Below are 19,256 nucleotides of genomic sequence, written 5' to 3' on the forward strand. Positions count from 1 at the left end.
AAATGAGTGACTGAATATGATGTTGTGAACCATAACACCAGTCTAGATATCTAGACTTGGGTTTCAGGTATGGCTTTCTCTAATTCCTAACCAAGTGCCCTGGATATTATTCTTATTCTCTATTTTCTTGACTTTGTTTTTTTTTTTTTTTTTTTTTTTTTTTTTTTTTTAATTTCTGAAGTATTTATTGATCATTCTTGGGTGTTTCTCGGAGAGGGGGATATGGCAGGGTCATAGGATAATAGTGGAGAGAAGGTCAGGAGATAAACACATGAACAAAGGTCTCTGGTTTTCCTAGGCAGAGGACCCTGCGGCCTTCTGCAGTGTTTGTGCCCCTGAGTACTTGAGATTAGGGAGTGGTGATGACTCTTAAAGAGCATGCTGCCTTCAAGCATCTGTTTAACAAAGCACATCTTGCACCACCCTTAATCCATTTAACCCTGAGTTGACACAGCACATGTTTCAGAGAGCAGGGGGCTGGGGAAAAGGCCATAGATCAACAGCATCCCAAGGCAGAAGAATTTCTCCTAGTCAGAACAAAATGGAGTCTCCTATGCCCACCCCTTTCTACACAGACACAGCAACAATCTGATCTCTCCTTCCTTTCCCCATACTTCCTCCCCTTCTCTTCAACAAAACCGCCATCGTCCTCATGGCCCGCTCCCGATGGTCGCTGTCTCTTCGGAGCTGTTGGGTACACCTCCCAGACAGGGCAGCCGGGCAGAGGCGCTCCTCACCTCCCAGACAGGGCGGCTGGGCAGAGGCGCCCCTCGCTTCCCAGACGGGGCCGCCTGGGCAGAGGCGCTCCTCTCCTCCCAGACGGGGCGGCCGGGCAGAGGCGCTCCTCACTTCCCCGACGGGGCCGCCCGGGCAGAGGCGCTCCTCGCTTCCCAGACCGGGCCGCCCGGGCAGAGGCGCTCCTCAGTTCCTCCCAGACCGGGTGGCAGCCGGGCAGAGGCGCTCCTCACCTCCCAGACGGGGCGGCCGGGCAGAGGCGCTCCTCACTTCCCCGACGGGGCGGCCGAGCAGAGGCGCTCCTCACTTCCCAGAGGGGGCGGCCGAGCAGAGGCACTCCTCACTTCCCAGAGGGGGCGGCCGGGCAGAGGCACTCCTCACTTCCCAGACGGGGCGGCCGGGCAGAGACGCTCCTCACTTCCTCCCAGATGGGGTGGCGGCCAGGCAGAGGCGCTCCTCACCTCCCAGACAGGGCGGCCGGGCAGAGGCGCTCCTCACTTCCCAGACTGGGCGGCCGGGCAGAGGCGCTCCTCACCTCCTAGACGGGGCGACCAGGCAGAGGCGCTCCTCACTTCCCAGACGGTGTGGCGGCTGGGCAGAGGTGCTCCTCCCTTCCCAGATGGGGCAGCCAGGCAGAGGCGCTCCTCACTTCCCAGACGGTGTGGCGGCCGGGCAGAGGTGCTCCTCCCTTCCCAGATGGGGCAGCCAGGCAGAGGCGCTCCTCACTTCCTCCCAGACGGGGTGGCGGCCAGGCAGAGGCGCTCCTCACTTCCCAGAGGGGGCGGCCGGGCAGAGGTGCTCCTCACTTCCTCCCAGACGGGGTGGCAGCCGGGCAGAGGCACTCCTCACCTCCCAGACGGGGCGGCCGGGCAGAGGTGCTCCTCATCTCCCAGACGGGGCGGCCGGGCAGAGGTGCTCCTCATCTCCCAGACGGGGCAGCCGGGCAGAGGTGCTCCTCACTTCCTCCCAGACGGGGTGACGGCCGGGCAGAGGCACTCCTCACCTCCCAGACGGGGCGGCCGGGCAGAGGCGCTCCTCACCTCGCAGACGGAGTGGTCAGGCAGAGGCGCTCCTCACTTCCCATATGGGGTGGCGGCCGGGCAGAGGCGCTCCTCACTTCCCAGATGTGGCAGCCGGGCAGAGGTGCTCCTCACTTCCTCCCAGACGGGGTGGCAGCCGGGCAGAGGCGCTCCTCACCTCCCAGACGGGGTGGCCGGGCAGAGGCGCTCCTCCCTTCCCAGACGGAGTGGCCAGGCAGAGGCGCTCCTCACCTCCCAGAGTGGGCGGCCGGGCAGAGGTGCTCCTCACTTCCTCCCAGACGGGGTGGCGGCCAGGCAGAGGCGCTCCTCACCTCCCAGACGGGGCGGCCGGGCAGAGGCCCTCCTCACCTCCCAGAGTGGGCGGCCGGGCAGAGGCGCTCCTCACTTCCCAGAGTGGGCGGCCGGGCAGAGGCGCTCCTCACTTCCCAGAGTGGGCGGCCGGGCAGAGGCGCTCCTCACTTCCCATAGGGGGTGGCAGCCGGGCAGAGGCGCTCCTCACTTCCCAGATGGGGCAGCTGGGCAGAGGTGCTCCTCACTTCCTCCCAGACGGGGTGGCGGCCAGGCAGAGGCGCTCCTCACTTCCTCCCAGACGGGGTGGCGGCCAGGCAGAGGCGCTCCTCACCTCCCAGACGGGGCGGCCGGGCAGAGGCACTCCTCACCTCCCAGAGTGGGCGGCCGGGCAGAGGCGCTCCTCACTTCCCAGAGTGGGCGGCCGGGCAGAGGCGCTCCTCACTTCCCAGAGTGGGCGGCCGGGCAGAGGCGCTCCTCACTTCCCATAGGGGGTGGCAGCCGGGCAGAGGCGCTCCTCACTTCCCAGATGGGGCAGCTGGGCAGAGGTGCTCCTCACTTCCTCCCAGACGGGGTGGCGGCCAGGCAGAGGCGCTCCTCACCTCCCAGACGGGGCAGCCGGGCAGAGGCACTCCTCACCTCCCAGACGGGGCGGCTGGGCAGAGGCGCTCCTCACCTCCCAGAAGGGGCGGCTGGGCAGAGGCGCTCCTCACTTCCCATATGGGGTGGCAGCCGGGCAGAGGCGCTCCTCACTTCCCAGACGGGGTGGCGGCCAGGCAGAGGCGCTCCTCACTTCCCAGATAGGGCAACAGGGCAGAGGCGTTCCTCACTTCCTCCCATACGGGGCGGCCGGGCAGAGGTGCTCCTCATCTCCCAGACGGGGCAGCCGGGCAGAGGCGCTCCTCACTTCCTCCCAGACGGGGTGGCAGCCGGGCAGAGGCGCTCCTCACATCCCAGATGATGGGCGGCCGGGCAGAGGCGCTCCTCACTTCCCAGATAGGGCGGCCGGGCAGAGGGGCTCCTCACATCCCAGACGATGGGCGGCCAGGCAGAGACGCTCCTCACTTCCTAGACGGGGTGGCGGTGGGGCAGAGGCTGTAATCTTAGCACTTTAAGAGGCCAAGGCAGGAGGCTGGTAGGTGGAGGTTGCAGAGAGCCGAGATCACACCACTGCACTCCAGCCTGAGCACCATTGAGCATTGAGTTAGCGAGACTCCGTCTGCAGTCCCAGCACCTCGGGAGGCCGCGGCAGGCAGATCACTCGAGGCCAGGAGCTGGAGACCAGCCCGGTCAACACGGCGAAACCCCGTCTCCACCAAAAATACAAAAACCATTCAGGCGTGGCGGCGCGCGCCTGCAATCCCAGGCACTCGGCAGGCCAAGGCAGGAGAGTCACAGGAGCCCGAGGCAGGGAGGTTGCAGCAAGCCGAGATCCCAGCAGTACAGTCCAGCTTCGGCAACAGAGGGAGACCGAAAAAAGAAGGAGAGGGAGACCGAAAAAAGAGGGGAGAGGGAGAGGGAGAGGGAGAGGGAGAGGGAGGGGGAGGGGGAGGGGGAGGGGGAGGGGGAGGGGGAGGGGGAGGGGGAGGGAGAGGGAGAGGGAGAGGGAGAGGGAGAGGGAGAGGGAGAGGGAGAGGGAGAGGGAGAGCGACTTTGTTTATTTATTATTTATTTTTTTTAATTTTTTTTCACTTTTATTTTAGGTTCGGGGTACTGTATTAGTCTGTTCTCACACTCCTATAAAGAACGACCTGGGTAGTTTATAAAGAATAGAGGTTTAATTGACTTATGGTTCCACAGGCTGGACAGGCTTCTGCTTCTGGGGAGGACTCAGGAAACTTACAATTATGGTGGAAAGTGAAGGGGAAGCAAGGCATGTCTCACATGGCAGCAGGAGAGAGAGAGCAAAGGGGGAAGTGCCACACACTAAACAACCAGATCTTGTGAGAACTCAATCACTATCACAAGAAGAAGGGGGAGGCCGGATGTGGTGGCTCACGCCTGTAATCCCAGCACTTTGGGAAGCTGAGGCGGGTGGATCACCTGAGGTCAGGAGTTCAAGACCAGCCTGGCCAACATGATGAAACCCCATTTCTACTAAAACTACAAAAAATTAGCTGGGCATGGTGGCATGCGCCTGTAATCCCAGCTACTCAGGAGGCTGAGGCAGGAGAATCACTTGAACCTCAGAGGTGGAGGTTGCAGTGAGCCAAGATCGTGCCATTGCACTCCAGCCTCAGCAACAAGAGCAAAACTCTGTCTTGAAAAAAAAAAATGAACAAGGGGGAAATCCACCCCCAATCACTTCCCAGCAGGCCCCTCCTCCAACGCTGAAGATCATAATTCAACATGAGATTTGCATGGGGTCACAGAGCCAAACCACATCAGGAACATGTGCAAGTTTATTAGGCATTTGGTAAATTTTTGTCCAACCCTTTAATTTTAGCCTTTTGCATGACTGTGTTTTAATCATGTCTCTTGTATGCAGCATAGTCCTGGGCTTTGCTTTCTGAGACAATATTAAACCCTTTTTATTTTATTTATTTTTTTGATTGTATATGTTTTTATTTTATTACTCACCTAAATATTGCTGACCCATCAATAGAACAGCCCAGCCTGACATATGTAATAGTAATCAAATGCATTTGTCTTTTGTACTTTGCTTTTACATGGAAAACGTAACTTTTACATATTTTTAGGTTTTTTCATTTTTATTTTTCAGTTTTTTTTATTTCAATAGGTTTTGGGGAATGGTTGGTGTTTGGTTACATGAAGTTCTGTAGTGGTGACTTCAGAGATTTTGGTGCACCCATCACCCAAGCAGTATACCCAATGTGTAGTCTTTTATCCCTCACCCCCCTACCCTTTCTTCTCAGTCCCCAAAGTCCATTGTATCATTCTTATGCGTTTGTGTCCTCATAGCTTTGCTTTAATATTTTATTAAAAATATTATTATTATTATTTTAAATAGATAGAGTTGGTATCTTCCTATGTTGGCCAGGTTGGTCTTGAACTCCTGGCCTCAAGCAGTCCTCTCACATCAGCCTCCCAAAGTGCTAGGATTATAGGTGTGAGCCACCACATTTGGCTCCCTTTTTCCTTTAATAAGCGAATTAAGCCCATTCGTATTTATTCGCATTACTGTTAAGCTTGGTCTCAATTCTCTCATTTTATTTTATGTTATAATTACTGTGTGTATATATTACATTTACTGTATTTCTTTCTCTCTCTCTCTCTTTTTTTTTTTTTTTTTTGAGACAGAGTCTCACTCTGTCACCTAGGCTGGAGTGCAGTGGCGCGATCTTGGCTCAATGCAACTTTGGCCCCCCCAGTTGAAGCGATTCTCCTGCCTCAGCCTCCTGAGTAGCTGGGATTACAGGCATGCACCACTACACCTGGCTAATTTTAAAAATTTTTAGTAGAGACAGGGTTTCGCCACGTTGGCTAGGCTGGTCTTGAACTCCTGACCTCAGGTGATATGCCTGCCTGGGCCTCCCAAAGTGCTGGGATTACAGGCGTGAGCCACTATGCCCGGCCGAAACATGATTGACTTTGATGAGTTGACTTTGTGTCCTGCAGTCTTGCTAAGAGCTTCTTTGTAGATTCCTTGGGATTTTCTACATAGACAATCATATTGTGTGAGAACAGAGACAGTTTTATTTATTCTTTCCAACCAGTTATATGCCTTTTATTTCCTTTTTCTTGCCTGATTTCACTAAAGTAGGACTTTGAATAGGATTTTGATTTCGAATAGGATTTGTAAAAGTGGATGTCTCTTGCCTTTTTCCTGATCTTCTAGGGAAAGCATTCAGTCTTTTTCATTACATATGATGTTAGCTGTAGGTTTTTGGTAGATGATCTTTATCAGGTTAAAGAAGTTTCCTTCTATTCCTACTTTGATGAGAGTTTTTGTCAGGAATGAATGTTGAATTTTGTCAAATGACTTTTCTGTATCAATTGATGATTGTGTGGTTTTTCTGTTTTAGTTTCTTAATATGGTGGATTATATTGATTGATTTAAAAATGTTCAGCCAGCCTTGCGTTCTCTGGATAAACACCAACTGATCATGCTATGCGTTTACATATGTTGCTTGATTTGATTTGCTAATATTTGTTGAGGCTTTTTACTTCTATGTTTATAAGGGATATTGGACTGCAATTTTCTTTTCTTGTCATGTCTTTGTCTGATTTTGTAACCAGGATAATGATGGCCTCATAAAATGAGAAGTGTCCTTGTCTAGAAAATGGAAGAGGAAAGATTGTATAGAATTGATGTATTCCTTAAATATTTGGTAGAATTTACTAGTGAAACTATCAAGGCCTGGGAATTTCTTTTTTGGAAGGCTTTAAACCACAAATTCAGCTTCTTTAATTGATATTCCACTCAGTTGTCTGTTTCTCTTTGGGTAAGTTTTGGTGTTTTGTATATTTCCTGGAATTGGTCCATTTCATCTAAGTTGGTGAATTTATGTGAATAAAAATGTTCATGGCATTCACTTACTCTCATTTTAATGTCGTTGGAGGTATATAGTAATATCTCTTCCATTTCTTTTCTTTTCTTTTTTTTTTTTTTGAGATGGAGCTTGGGTCACTGCAACCTCCACCTCCCGGGTTCAAGCAATTCTCCTGCCTCAGCCTCCCAAGTAGCTGGGATTACAGGCCTGCACCACCATACCCAGCTCATTTGTTACCTATCACTTTAAACTGGAAATGGCACTGTTACTTGAAACTGTCTCCCCTCTTACCTTCCAACACCCCACACTTTCCTGGTTCTATTTCTACCATCTAATAATTGTATTAGTCTGTTCTTGCATTGCTATAAAGAAATACCTGAGATTGGGTAATTTATAAAGAAAAGAGATTTAATTGGCTCATGGTTCTGCAGGCTGTACAAAAAGCATAACGGCTTCTGGGGAGGCCTCAGGAAACTTCCAATCCATGGCAGAAGGCAAAGAGGAAGAAGGAATAATTTTTTTTTTTTTTTTAGATGGAGTTTCACTCTTGTCGCCCAGGCTGGAGTGCAAGGGCATGATCTCGGCTCATTGCAACCTCCGCCTCCTGGGTTCAAGTGATTCGTGATTCTCCTGCCTCAGCCTCCTGAGTAGCTGGGATTACAGGTGTGCACCACCATGCCCCGCTAATTTTTGTATTTTAGTAGAAATGGGGTTTCACCATGTTGGCCAAGCTGGCCTCAAACTCCTGACCTCAGGTGATCCACCCACCTCAGTCTCCCAAAGTGCTGGGATTACAGGTGTGAGCCACCGTGCCCGGAGGCATATCTTTGTGTGTGTGTGTGTAAGATAGGATCTCGCTCTGTCACACAGGCTGGAGTGCAGTGGTGTGATCTTGGCTCACTGCAGTCTCGACCTCCTGGGCTCAAGTGATCCTCCTGCCTCAGCCCCTCAAGTAGCTGGGATTATAGGCATGCACCACCATGCCTGGCTAATTTTTGTTTGTTTGTTTGTAGAGACAGGATTTCACCATGTTGCACAGTCTGCTCAAATTCCTGGGCTCAAGCTGTCCACCTGCTTCAGCTTCCCAAAGTGCTGGGATTACAGGTGTGAGCCACCGTGCCCAGACAGCAGGCACATCTTACATGGCCAGAGCAGGAGGAATTGGGGCACAGGTGCCACACACTCTTAACCAGATCTCATGAGAACTCACTATGGTGATGACAGCACCAAGGGAGGATGGTGTTAAACCATGAGAAACCACCCCCATGATCCAATCCCCTCCCACCAGGCCCCACCTCCAACATTGGGGATTACAGTTCAACATGAGATTTGGGTGGAGACACAGATCCAAACCATATCAAGAATTTACTCTGCAACCTTCATAGCATATTGGTGTTCCCTCAAACTCTGTACTTGGTGCTTCTCTCAAACTGTGCTCCTTCTTAGCTATCCAATTTATTCTGGTGGTTTCTGCTAGTACTGGAATGATCTTACCCCCCAAACCTTGGCCTCTGCTAGCCTTCTCTCTTGAGCTCCAGCTGGACATCTCCGTCAGTATGTTCCATAAACACTCCAAAGTCTATCTCAATTTTTCTTCCATCAACTCATTGTCTCTTCTGTTTTGCTAATATCTATACATGGCTCCAGCCTCATCCCAGCTGTTCATGCAGTTATCCTGGGAGCAATACTGTCTCCGTTTCTCCCACAGAACAGCACTTCTGTATTATTTATAAGTATAAATATATTTCATTTCTTTGTTTTGAGACAGGGTCTCTCTGTCACCCAGGCTGGAGTGCAGTGGCGCAATCTCAGCTCACTGCAACCTCCACCTCCCAGGTTCAAGTGATTCTCCTGACTCAGGCTCCCAAGTAGCTGGGATTGCAGGCACCTGCCACCATGCCTGGCTAATTTTTTTTTTTTTTTTGTATTTTTAGTAGAGATGGGGTTTCACCATGTTGGCCAGGCTGGTCTCAAACTCCTGACCTCAAGTGATCTGCCTGCCTCGGCCTCCCAAAGTGCTACAATCACAGGCATGAGCCACCATGCCCAGCCAGCTTCTTTTTTTTTTTTTTGAGACGGAGTCTTGCTCTGTCGCCCAAGCTGGAGTGCAGCGGTGTGATCTTGGCTCACTGCAACCTCTGCCTCCTGGGTTCAAGTGATTCTCCTGCCTCAGCCTCCTGAGTAGCTGAGACTACAGATGTGCACCACCAGGCCCAGCTAATTTTTGTATTTTTAGTAGAGATGGGGTTTCACCCCATCTCTGTTGGCTAGTCTGGTCTTGAACTTCTGACCTCAGGCAATCCGCCCAGCTTGGCCTCTCAAAGTGCTGGGATTGCAGGTGTGAGCCACTGCGCCCAGCCTTCTTCTTCATTTTTTAACCCAGCAACTTGCACATGTCCAGGCACATAGTTTTTGTTTGTTTTTTTATTGGTTTTCCAGAAATATGCTTACTGAGGCACATAGTGTTAACTCAGGAGTGCAGTGATCTTTTCTTCATGCATTAATAAATTAACACAGTAATAGAGCTGTTCCGGGTACCCCCCACCCCAAAAGTATATCAAGCAAGACACAAAATCAGGTATCCAGTGTAGCTCTATTTAGTCAACTTTCAACAGGGCTCCATTGAGAAGATTAGTTCCTGCACATCTTTTTCATGCATCCCATTCTGATCATTGGAGATTGTTATTACAGGGGTCCGTGTCATTCGAGGATGTGGCTGTGGATTTCACCCGACAGGAGTGGCACAGACTGGACCCTGCTCAGAGGACCATGCACAAGGATGTGATGCTGGAGACCTACAGCAACCTGGCATCTGTGGGTGAGGATGATTGTCCATGTAACTCCTGAGAGCATGTGTTTCCTTTCTTGGTTGCTGTAACATGTGCAGACTTGTGAGGGTTTAATGATATTGAGAGTCACAGATGAGTAATCAGTTTAGGGCACCAGGAAAAATGTGTGCGTTCTTACTTCCCCAATGAAAGGTTTAAATGGGCCCCCTTCCTTGTGCAGCTCATGAAGATGCACCTTCCTCCTCCATCAGAGGCCCTAGAGCTCAGACAACTTGGCCCACGTCCTGTGCCATTTCCCATTAACAGGCCTCTGCGTGGCCAAACCAGAGATGATCTTCAAGTTGGAGCGAGGAGAAGAGCTGTGGATATTAGAGGAGGAATCCTCAGGCCATGGTTACTCAGGTAAGTGGGCAAGAACTGGACATATGGAAAATAGGGGAAATAAGAGCCCAGGAATTCAGGTCAAAGGGTATACTTGTGCAACACTTTCTAGGAATCTCTTTTGAGAGTTCCTAGCTCTTTGAAAATAAGGACGGAAGGTCTACATGCTTCAGATACCAAAGTCACACATCTTAATATCACACTCAAACTTCAGTGCTTTCTCCTGTTTTATCTTGATTTTTTTTTTTTTTGATGGAGTCTCACTCTGTCATCCAGGCTGGAGTGCAGTGGTGCGATCTCAGCTCACCACAACCTCCACCTCCCGGGCTCAAGCGATTCTCCTGCCTCAGCATCCTGAGCAGCTGGGATTACAGGTGCGTGCCACCATGCCTGGCTAATTTTTGTACTTTTAGTAGAGACAGGGTTTCACCATGTTGGCCAGGTTGGTCACGAACTCCTGACCTCAAGTGATCCGCCTGCCTTGGCCTCTCAAAGTGCTGGGATTACAGGTGTGAGCCACCGCACCTAGCCTTTATCTTGATTTTTAAGTTATTTACCACTCTTATTTATCTCTGCCTCATCTTAAACATTTATTCTTTTATTTTTTTGAGACAGAGTGTCTCTCTGTTGCCTAGGCTCGAGTGCGGTGGTGCAATCATGGCTCAGCCTCAAATTAAAACCTCACCTGCCCGGTTTTAAGCGACCTTTCCAGGGCAGCCTCCCTATTAGCTGGGACTACAGGCACATACCACCACGCCTGGCTGATTTTTGTATTATTATTATTTTTTTTTATAGAGACAGAATCTCACTATGTTGCCCAGGCTGGTCTTGAACTCCTGGGCTCAAGTGATCCACCTGCCATGGCCTCCCGAAGTGCTAGGGTCAGAGGTATGAGCCACCATGCCTGGCAACATTTATTCTTCCTTCCCTCCATTGCCTTGGATGCTTTCTGTTTTCAGGCATTCATTCATATATTCATTTAGTCATCCATGAAACTTTAAATGAGTATCAGTTATATGCTGGGTATGTTCTAGGTGTGGGAAACTGGTAGTGAATAAAATAATATCTCTGTTCTCTTGGAGCTTACAATATAGTGGGGAAAGTGACCAGAAACAAACAAATACATCATATGTTTGATGGTGAAAAGAAAATCAGTGCAAGGTAAGAAGGATAGATACTGATTTTTAGGAAATAGAGGGTTTTTTGTTTGTTTGTTTTTTGACAGAGTCACACTCTGTCACCCGGGCTGGAGTGCAGTGGCGCGATCTCAGCTCACTGTAACCTCCACCTCCTGGGTTCAAGTGATTCTCTTGCCTTAGCCTCCCCAGTAGCTGGGATTACAGGCGGGCACCATTATGGCCAGCTAATTTTTGTATTTTTAGTAGAGATGGAGTTTTGCCATGTTGGGCAGGCTGATCTCAAACTCCTGACCTCAAGTGATCCACCCACCTTGGCCTCCCAAAGTGCTGGGATTACAGGCATGAGCCACTGTGCCTGGCTGGAGTAGAGTTTTAAAGGTTGTGTTAAGGAGTTTAATTTTATACTGTGACAAGAGAAGCCAGTTTGGGATTTTACATAAAAGAGTGACATGCTGTGATTTATTTTTAAAGGATCTCTCTCACTGCTGTGTGGCAATGGTTCTGTTGGGGATAATGCCCTCAGGCATGATAATGACCTTCTTCACCATCAGAAGATTCAAACATTGGATCAAAATGTTGAATATAATGGATGCAGGAAAGCCTTCCATGAGAAAACAGGCTTTGTTAGACGTAAAAGAACACCCAGAGGAGATAAAAACTTTGAATGTCATGAATGTGGGAAAGCTTACTGTAGGAAATCAAACCTTGTTGAACATCTGAGAATACACACAGGAGAGAGACCCTATGAATGCGGTGAATGTGCAAAAACCTTCAGTGCAAGATCATACCTCATTGCTCATCAGAAAACTCACACAGGGGAGAGGCCCTTTGAATGTAATGAATGTGGGAAATCTTTTGGCAGGAAGTCACAGCTCATCCTACATACAAGAACACACACTGGAGAGAGACCCTATGAATGTACTGAATGTGGGAAAACCTTTTCTGAGAAGGCAACCCTCACGATTCATCAGAGAACTCACACAGGGGAGAAACCCTATGAATGTAGTGAGTGTGGGAAAACATTTAGTGTAAAGATATCCCTTACCCAACACCACAGAACTCACACAGGGGAGAAACCTTATGAATGTGGGGAGTGTGGGAAAAACTTCCGTGCAAAGAAATCCCTAAATCAGCATCAAAGAATTCACACAGGTGAGAAACCCTATGAGTGTGGTGAATGTGGGAAATTCTTCCGAATGAAGATGACTCTCAATAATCATCAGAGAACTCACACAGGTGAAAAGCCCTATCAGTGTAATGAATGTGGGAAATCTTTCAGGGTGCACTCATCTCTTGGGATCCATCAGAGAATTCACACAGGAGAGAAACCTTACGAATGTAATGAGTGTGGTAATGCTTTCTATGTGAAAGCACGCCTAATTGAACATCAGAGGATGCATTCAGGAGAGAAACCATATGAATGTAGTGAATGTGGGAAAATCTTCAGTATGAAGAAATCCCTCTGTCAACACCGGAGAACTCACACAGGAGAGAAACCTTATGAATGTAGTGAATGTGGAAATGCCTTCTATGTGAAAGTACGCCTCATTGAACATCAGCGAATTCACACAGGAGAGAGACCCTTTGAGTGTCAAGAATGTGGGAAAGCTTTCTGCCGGAAAGCACACCTCACAGAACATCAGAGAACTCACGTAGGCTGGTCCTGGCATTGTAGAATGAAGAAAGCCTCTCGCTGAAGACTTCCCTCACCATTGGATCAAGCTCCTTGGGGCATATGATCACCAGGGCACACAGTGTGCCTGTGAAAATTTGGCACTTACATTTGTATCAAAATATGTCCTGATCCCCTTAGGGGATAGCTCATTGTTTTTATTTGGATTTCCTTAATTAGTGGTGTGTGAACATCTTATCTGTTGATTGGCTATTTGGGGTTTTTCTTCTGTGCATTGACTGTTCATGTCCTCTGCTCATTGTTTTCAAATGGGCTGTTCATCTCTTGCTTTTTGGTTTAAATGTTGTTGTTTTTTAACATATGAGAATATAAAAATCCTTTTTTTTTCAGTCATATGTGTTGCAAATATCTTCTCCCAGATGGTCGTTAGTTTTTTAAATTTTGTCATCTGTTTTCTTCTGCTGAAGTTTTATATTTTATTTATTTATTTATTTTTTATTTTTTTGAGATGGAGTCTCACTCTGTGGCCCGGGCTGGAGTGCAATGGCATGACCTCAGCTCATTTCAACCTTCGCCTCCTGGGTTCAAGCGATTCTCCTGCCTCAGTCTCCCGAGTAGCTGGGATTACAGGTCTGCACCACCATGCCTGGCTAATTTTTGTATTTTTAGTAAAGACGGGGTTTCACCATGTTGGCCAGGCTGGTCTCTAACTCCCGACCTCAGGTGATCCACCCGCCTCAGCCTCCAAAAGTGTTGGGATTACAGGTGTGAGCCACCATGCCCGGCTAAAGTTTTATATTTTAATATTATCAGTTTCAAGGTGATAATATTCTCCTATACTTTCCTCTAAAGGTTTTCCTTTCAACATTTAGAATTTCAATCTCCTGTGAGACTTTTTTGGTATAGCATGAAGTGTGCAATACATACTACTATATTGTCTTTATATAATTTTACATAAATGGGCTCACACTGTATTTAAAGTTCTGCAGCTTGCTTTTTTCATGTAATGTTACCTTTCCAAGATCTGTCCTTGTTGATAAGTATAGGTCTGGCTAGTCATTTATCTCTCCATTCCCCTAGTAAAAGACATTTGTATCTTTTTCGAGTTTAGTGTCTAAATCTAGAAGTGGAACTGATGGGTCATAGGATTTAGGCAATGTACTGGTTATTAAGCTATTGTGTCCCAGCTCCAAACCCACCCTTCTTGATTGTGCTTTATGACTCTACAAACCACATTTTGGCCTTGTCAACTGCTCCCTGTTGGGCCTTGCCAATAAGAGATACTAGATATAAACTTTGGGGCTGGAGAGGGAAGAAGGGACTTGCTCCTTTTTTTCTATTCCTATTAGCTTCCTGGTCATTGGAGTGTCCGCTCAGCATTGCTTCTTCACTCAGACACCAGCAGTTCCTTGTCATAGCAGCAGTTTAATCTAGTTTGCAGCTTTCCAGCACTCACAGATGGTAGCCCATCCCCTCTGAGACACAAGCATCAGCTGGCTGGTGTCACCTCCTTAGAGATGTGAATTCCAGTCACATGGGACCCCTCCTCCATCCTTCTAAGTTTTAGTAATTTCAATTTATGGTTGGGTGCAGTGGATCATGCCTGTAATCCCAGCACTTTGGGAGGCCAAGGTGGGTGGATTGCTTGAGCCCAGGAGTCAAGACCAGCTTGAGAAATATGGTGAAACCCTACCTCTACAAAAAAATTCAAAAATCAGCTAGGCATGGGACCACACCTGTGGTCCCAGGTACTTGGGAGTCTGAGACTGGAGGTTGAAGCTGCAGTAAGCCATGATTGTGCCACTGCACTCCAGCTTGGGCAACAGAGCAAGACCCTGTCTCCAAAATAATTGTCAACTTCTTCCCTTTGTTATGCCAGCCCAGCTGTTTTCTGCAGTTGCTACCTCCCTGATAACTTGAATGTTCTCTTTTTGTCTCTTCAGTTATTTGGTTTACAACCTCATAACTAGTTAAAATTATTTATAAGTTCTCTCTGTTAAAATAACTAGTGTGGTTTTTGTCTCCTAGTTGGGCTCTGATTGATACAGAAGGTTTTTTAACTTTATTAAGTATTGACATTTCCCTTCCAAATTGTATTAATTTATACTCCATGAGCAGTTTGAGAAAGTTTTCATTTTGCCATTCAGCAGCACTTATTATCAGTCCTTTAAATTATTGCCAATCTGTAAGATATGAAATGGCTTTGAGCCTTGGCTTCCATGAATGTGGTTTGTCTTTCTTTCTTTTGTTCTTTTCTTTTCTTTCTTTCTCTCTTTTTCTTTATCTCTCTCTCTTTTCTTTTCTTTTTTATTTTTATTTTTTGAGATGGAGTTTCACTCTTGTTGCCCAGGCTGGAGTGCAATGGCATGATCTCGGCTCACTGCAACCTCTGCCTCCCAGGATGGAGCAATTCTCATGCCTCAGCCTCCCGAGTAGCTGGGATTACAGGCACGCATGACCACACCCAGCTAATTTTTGTACTTTTAGTAGAGACGGGGTTTCACCATGTTGGCCAGACTGGTCTCAAACTCCTGACCCTCAGGTGATCTGCCCACCTCAGCCTCCCAAAGTGCTGGGATTACAGGTGTGAGCTACTGCGCCTGGCCTATTTATTTATTTGAGACAGAGTCTCGCTCCATCACCCATGCTGGAGTGTGGTTGTGCAATCTTGGTTCACTGCAACCTCTGCCTCCTGGTTCAAGTGATTCTTGTACCTCAGCCTTCCGAGTAGCTGGGACTATAGGTGCACACAACTACGCCCACCTAATTTTTGTATTTTTAATAGAGATAGGGTTTTGCTATGTTGGCCAGGCTGGTCTCGAACTCCTGACCTCAAGTGATCCGCCTGCCTCAGCTTCCCAAAGTGTTGGGATTTCAGGAGTGAGCCACTGCACCTGGCCTGTCTTTATTTTTTAACTCATCTTTCCTATCCTTCAACAGTATTTTATGGTTTTCTCCAAGAAATTGTCTATGAAAGTTAATTTTTTAATAGCAGTTTTGCATTTATACAGGTATACACATATATATTTCAAAATATGATGTTGTGGGGTTTATATATATACTTACACATAATATTTGTGTCTCTCTCTCACACACACACGCACATCTCCCCACACAACATTTTTATTTGATGTGGGCAATTTTCATTTCATTTTACCCAAATATTTACCACCTTGGTTGCACTTCATTACTTTATGCGTTTCATCCAGGATCATTTTCTTCTTTGCCTGAAAAATACTCCATAGAGTATCCTTTAGTAAGAGTCTGTTAGTGGTTAACCTCTCAGTTTTGTCTAAAAATGTTCTTCATTTTACCTCTTGTCACTGGCTGGGGCCGGCATCGCGGGTGGTAAAAGAATTTACCAAGACAGTCATGAATGAAAGAAACCAAGTCTATTAGAGGGAAAGTAGGTTGCAAGGAGGCAATGGGCAGCACAGCAGAGAAAGGGGCTGTCTGCAAAGAGGCAAGAGCTGGAGGGAAGTTGTATAGGGTTGTGCTGGAGGGACTATGTGAGGAATGAGTTTGTGCTGCTGGGGCTTTGCACAGTGCAAGGTATTTGGGAACAGTTGTTGTGCCAGCAGGTTGTTTGTGATTAGTCGTCTCTCAGAACAATGGTTCTTCCCCACCTTCTTGCTTATTATCTTATCGGGACTCCACGCCTTTTTTTTTTTTACAAGTAAAAGTGAATCCTTTACCTTAAATATTTGGTAGCACTATGTCACAGTAAATTGATAAAAAATTAAGTACTTGACTGGGCACAGTGGCTCACACCTGTAATCCCAGCACTTTGGGAGGCCAAGACGGGTGGATCACTTGAGGTCAGGAGTTTGAGACCAGCCTGGCCACCATGGTAAAACCCCGTCTCTAGTAAAAATTAGCTGGGTTTGGTGGTGCGTGCCTGTAATCCCAGCTACTCGGGAGGCTGAGGCAGGAGAATCACTTGAACCTGGGAGGCGGAGGTTGCAGTGAGCTGAGATGGTGCCATTGCACTCCAACCTGGGTGACAGAGCAAGACTCCATCTCAAAAAAAAATTTAAAAATTAAGTACTTTTTTACTTTTTTCCTGAGTGTCCTTCAATGATTATTGTGATCCAAGGTATTTGAATTACTCATCAGCTACCCCACAATACAGCATATATTTGAATATATATAAAATACACTTTTTGTGTTTTCTGTGCAGTATGCCCTCACTCTATTAAGTATTAATTATGTATATCAAGATGCCATTTCATCAATACTTCCGATCTGTAGCTCACCACCCCCCCTTTTTTTTTTCTTTTTGAGATGGAGTTTTGCTCTTGTTGCCCTGGTTGGAGTGCAATGGCACGATCCCTGCTCACTGCAACCTCTGCCTCTCAGGTTCAGGTGATTCTCCTGTCTCAGCCTCCTGAGTAGCTGGGATTACAGGCGTGTGCTGCCACACCCAGCTAATGTTTTGTCTTTTAAGTAGAGACAGAGTTTCACCATGTTGGTCAGGCTGGTCTCGAACTCCTGACCTCAGATGATCCGCCTGCATCAGCCTCCCAAAGTGCCGGGATCACAGGCGTGAGCCACCGCGCCCGGCTGATGTTTTTAAATTTTTATTATGGAATATGCCAAACATAAATAAGATAATTTATAGTGACACAAAACAGAATAGTTGTTGCCTCTGGGGTGAAAATTGACTTGTAAGGGGTAGGAGGGAACTTACTGGGGCGATGGAAATACTCCATATCTTCATTGGAGTGTGACTACAATAGTCATCAAGTGGGTAAACTTAAGGTTTATTTGTTTTGTTGTATATAAATTATATCTCAATTGAAATGTGAAAACAAAGCAATAAAACATCCCCTGTTCCCATTTCAGGAGTCATGTCTGGGCTGCCTGGGAGGAAAACAGGAATACTGATCACTAGAGCAAATAACAGACCCTTGGCAGTGGGCAACTTGGTCCTCCTAAGGCTTTAGAAATTGTCTTGCCCCATGAAAATGACATGTTCTAAGGCCCCAGTCTGGGGTATACTGACTTTCATTAGCTACCGTCACCATCCGTGGTGCTCCCTCACTTGCCAACACTGCACTGTAGATTTGACTCCCAAGAGCCTAAGGATAGTCTCTGCCAATCCTCCAGTAGCCACCATCATAGTAGTTTTTACCCCCATGAGTCAGCAGTCCAGTGTCTACTAACCCCTCCATTAATTCACAGCAGTTCTTACCACCCCTTTAAGCCAGAGCACAATGTGTGATCACCCATTAGCTCACATCATGTCTTATCACCCACCTTCAACCCCAGCTTAGTGTCTGATGATCTTCCATTAAGTCAGTATCATGTCTTACTTCCCTCCTTTAGACTTCGCATGGTGACAGCTGACTCCATTAGCTCACAGCCCTGTGTTTTGTCTTCCTGTTAACCTAATGTAGTGTCTGTTGACTCCATGTTAGCTTCACCATTTTGTTTGCTAATTCCCCATTGGCTACTGCCTCCCAAGTAGCTGGGACTACAGGCATGCGCCACCATGCCTGGCTAATTTTTAAGTTTCTTTGTGGAGACAGGATCTTGCTGTGTTGCCCAGGCTGGTCTCAAACTCCTGGACTCGAGATCCTCCTGCCTCAGCCACCCAAAGTGTTGGGATTACAAGTGTGAACCACCATGCTGGGCCTGTCTGCTGATTTTTTATTAGCTGTGGGTACAGTGTCTTTGCCACATGAGCCCACAGCACAGTGGGCTCAGCACAGCACAATGGCACCCAATGGCTGTTCCCCAATTAGCTACCAATATGATGACTTTGGTCCTCTTGGGCCTCAGCACAATGTCTCCAGAACTCACATGACCATGTCACTGTCTTTTGATCCCCCCTTACCAGGTTGCAAGATTTTTAAGCTTGAGGACCCAGTGGTGTCTGCTTCCCCTAAAATAGCCCCTAATGGTGTGTCAACTGCCCATGTATTACAGCCCATGAGTATATCTGCTGACCATACATGAATGTCTTCTGATTTACTTGCCACCAGCACAGAGAATGTCTTCTGATTTACTTGCCACCAGCACAGATGCCCTGCTTTTGGGCCCATCACCATATTTTTGTCCTTACCATAGTTCAATCATTGTGTCTGCTGAATCCCCCCATTAGCCACTAGTATTGTGTCATTGGCCCATCGAGGCCTCAGTGGAGTCTGCTGACCCCAGATTAGCCCTTATCACTGTTTGTTGCTCCTCCATTAGCCAACAGTACAGTTTCCTCAGCACCCATGAGGCCCCAGCAATGTCTTTGCTGACCCAACTTTGGCAACTATCACTCTGCTGATCCCCACTTAGTCACAAGAACAGAGACTTTAACCTCCGTGAACTCCCAGTACAGTATCTGCCGATTCCACATTAGCTTTGGCTTTCTGGTCACCCATTGGCCATGAATACAGTGGTTTTGGCTCTCATAAGACCCAATCCCAGTGTTTGCTGACCCTGTATTGACTGCCATCACTGCCTGGTGATCCTCCATCAACCATGCATAGAATGTCTTTGAATGCAATGATGCCCCATCACAGCACACGCTGCCCTGCATTGGAGCCCATCACTATGTCTGCTAATCTGATTATATGAGCCTCAACACTGTGTCTGCCAACTACTAGACACCACTATGGAGTGTGCCTCATGTTTCTCAATCACAGTATCTGCCAACCCTATATTAGTGTCACCACTGTGTCTGCTAATCTTTTTTTTTTTTAGATGGAATTTCGCTCTTGTTGCCCAGGCTAGAGTGCAATGGTGCAATCTCGGCTCACTCCAACCTCCACCTCCCGGATTCAAACAGTTTTCCTGCCTCA

General features: G+C 47.7%; 1 protein-coding gene across 5 annotated transcripts in view; it reads left to right on the top strand.

Annotated features, from left to right (window-relative positions):
- ZNF157 (zinc finger protein 157) overlaps positions 1–16,336 on the top strand; it is a 55,241-nt gene extending 38,905 nt beyond the window's left edge. For 3 of the 5 annotated variants that reach the window (XM_054544159.1, XM_024240930.2, XM_054544160.1), the window contains 3 exons: positions 9,209–9,335; positions 9,613–9,708; positions 11,298–16,336. In XM_054544159.1, coding sequence (XP_054400134.1) covers positions 9,209–9,335; positions 9,613–9,708; positions 11,298–12,523 — 1,449 coding nt within the window. In that variant the 3' untranslated portion in view covers positions 12,524–16,336. Of the gene's footprint in view, positions 1–9,208; positions 9,336–9,526; positions 9,709–10,769; positions 10,849–11,297 lie in introns of all 5 variants that reach the window. The other 2 variants (XM_054544162.1, XM_054544161.1) reach the window with 2 other exon arrangements.
- Positions 16,337–19,256: the final 2,920 nt, after the last annotated feature.

This window comes from Pongo abelii, chromosome X (genome assembly GCF_028885655.2).
Source record: "Pongo abelii isolate AG06213 chromosome X, NHGRI_mPonAbe1-v2.0_pri, whole genome shotgun sequence".
NCBI classification, from domain to species: domain Eukaryota; kingdom Metazoa; phylum Chordata; class Mammalia; order Primates; family Hominidae; genus Pongo; species Pongo abelii.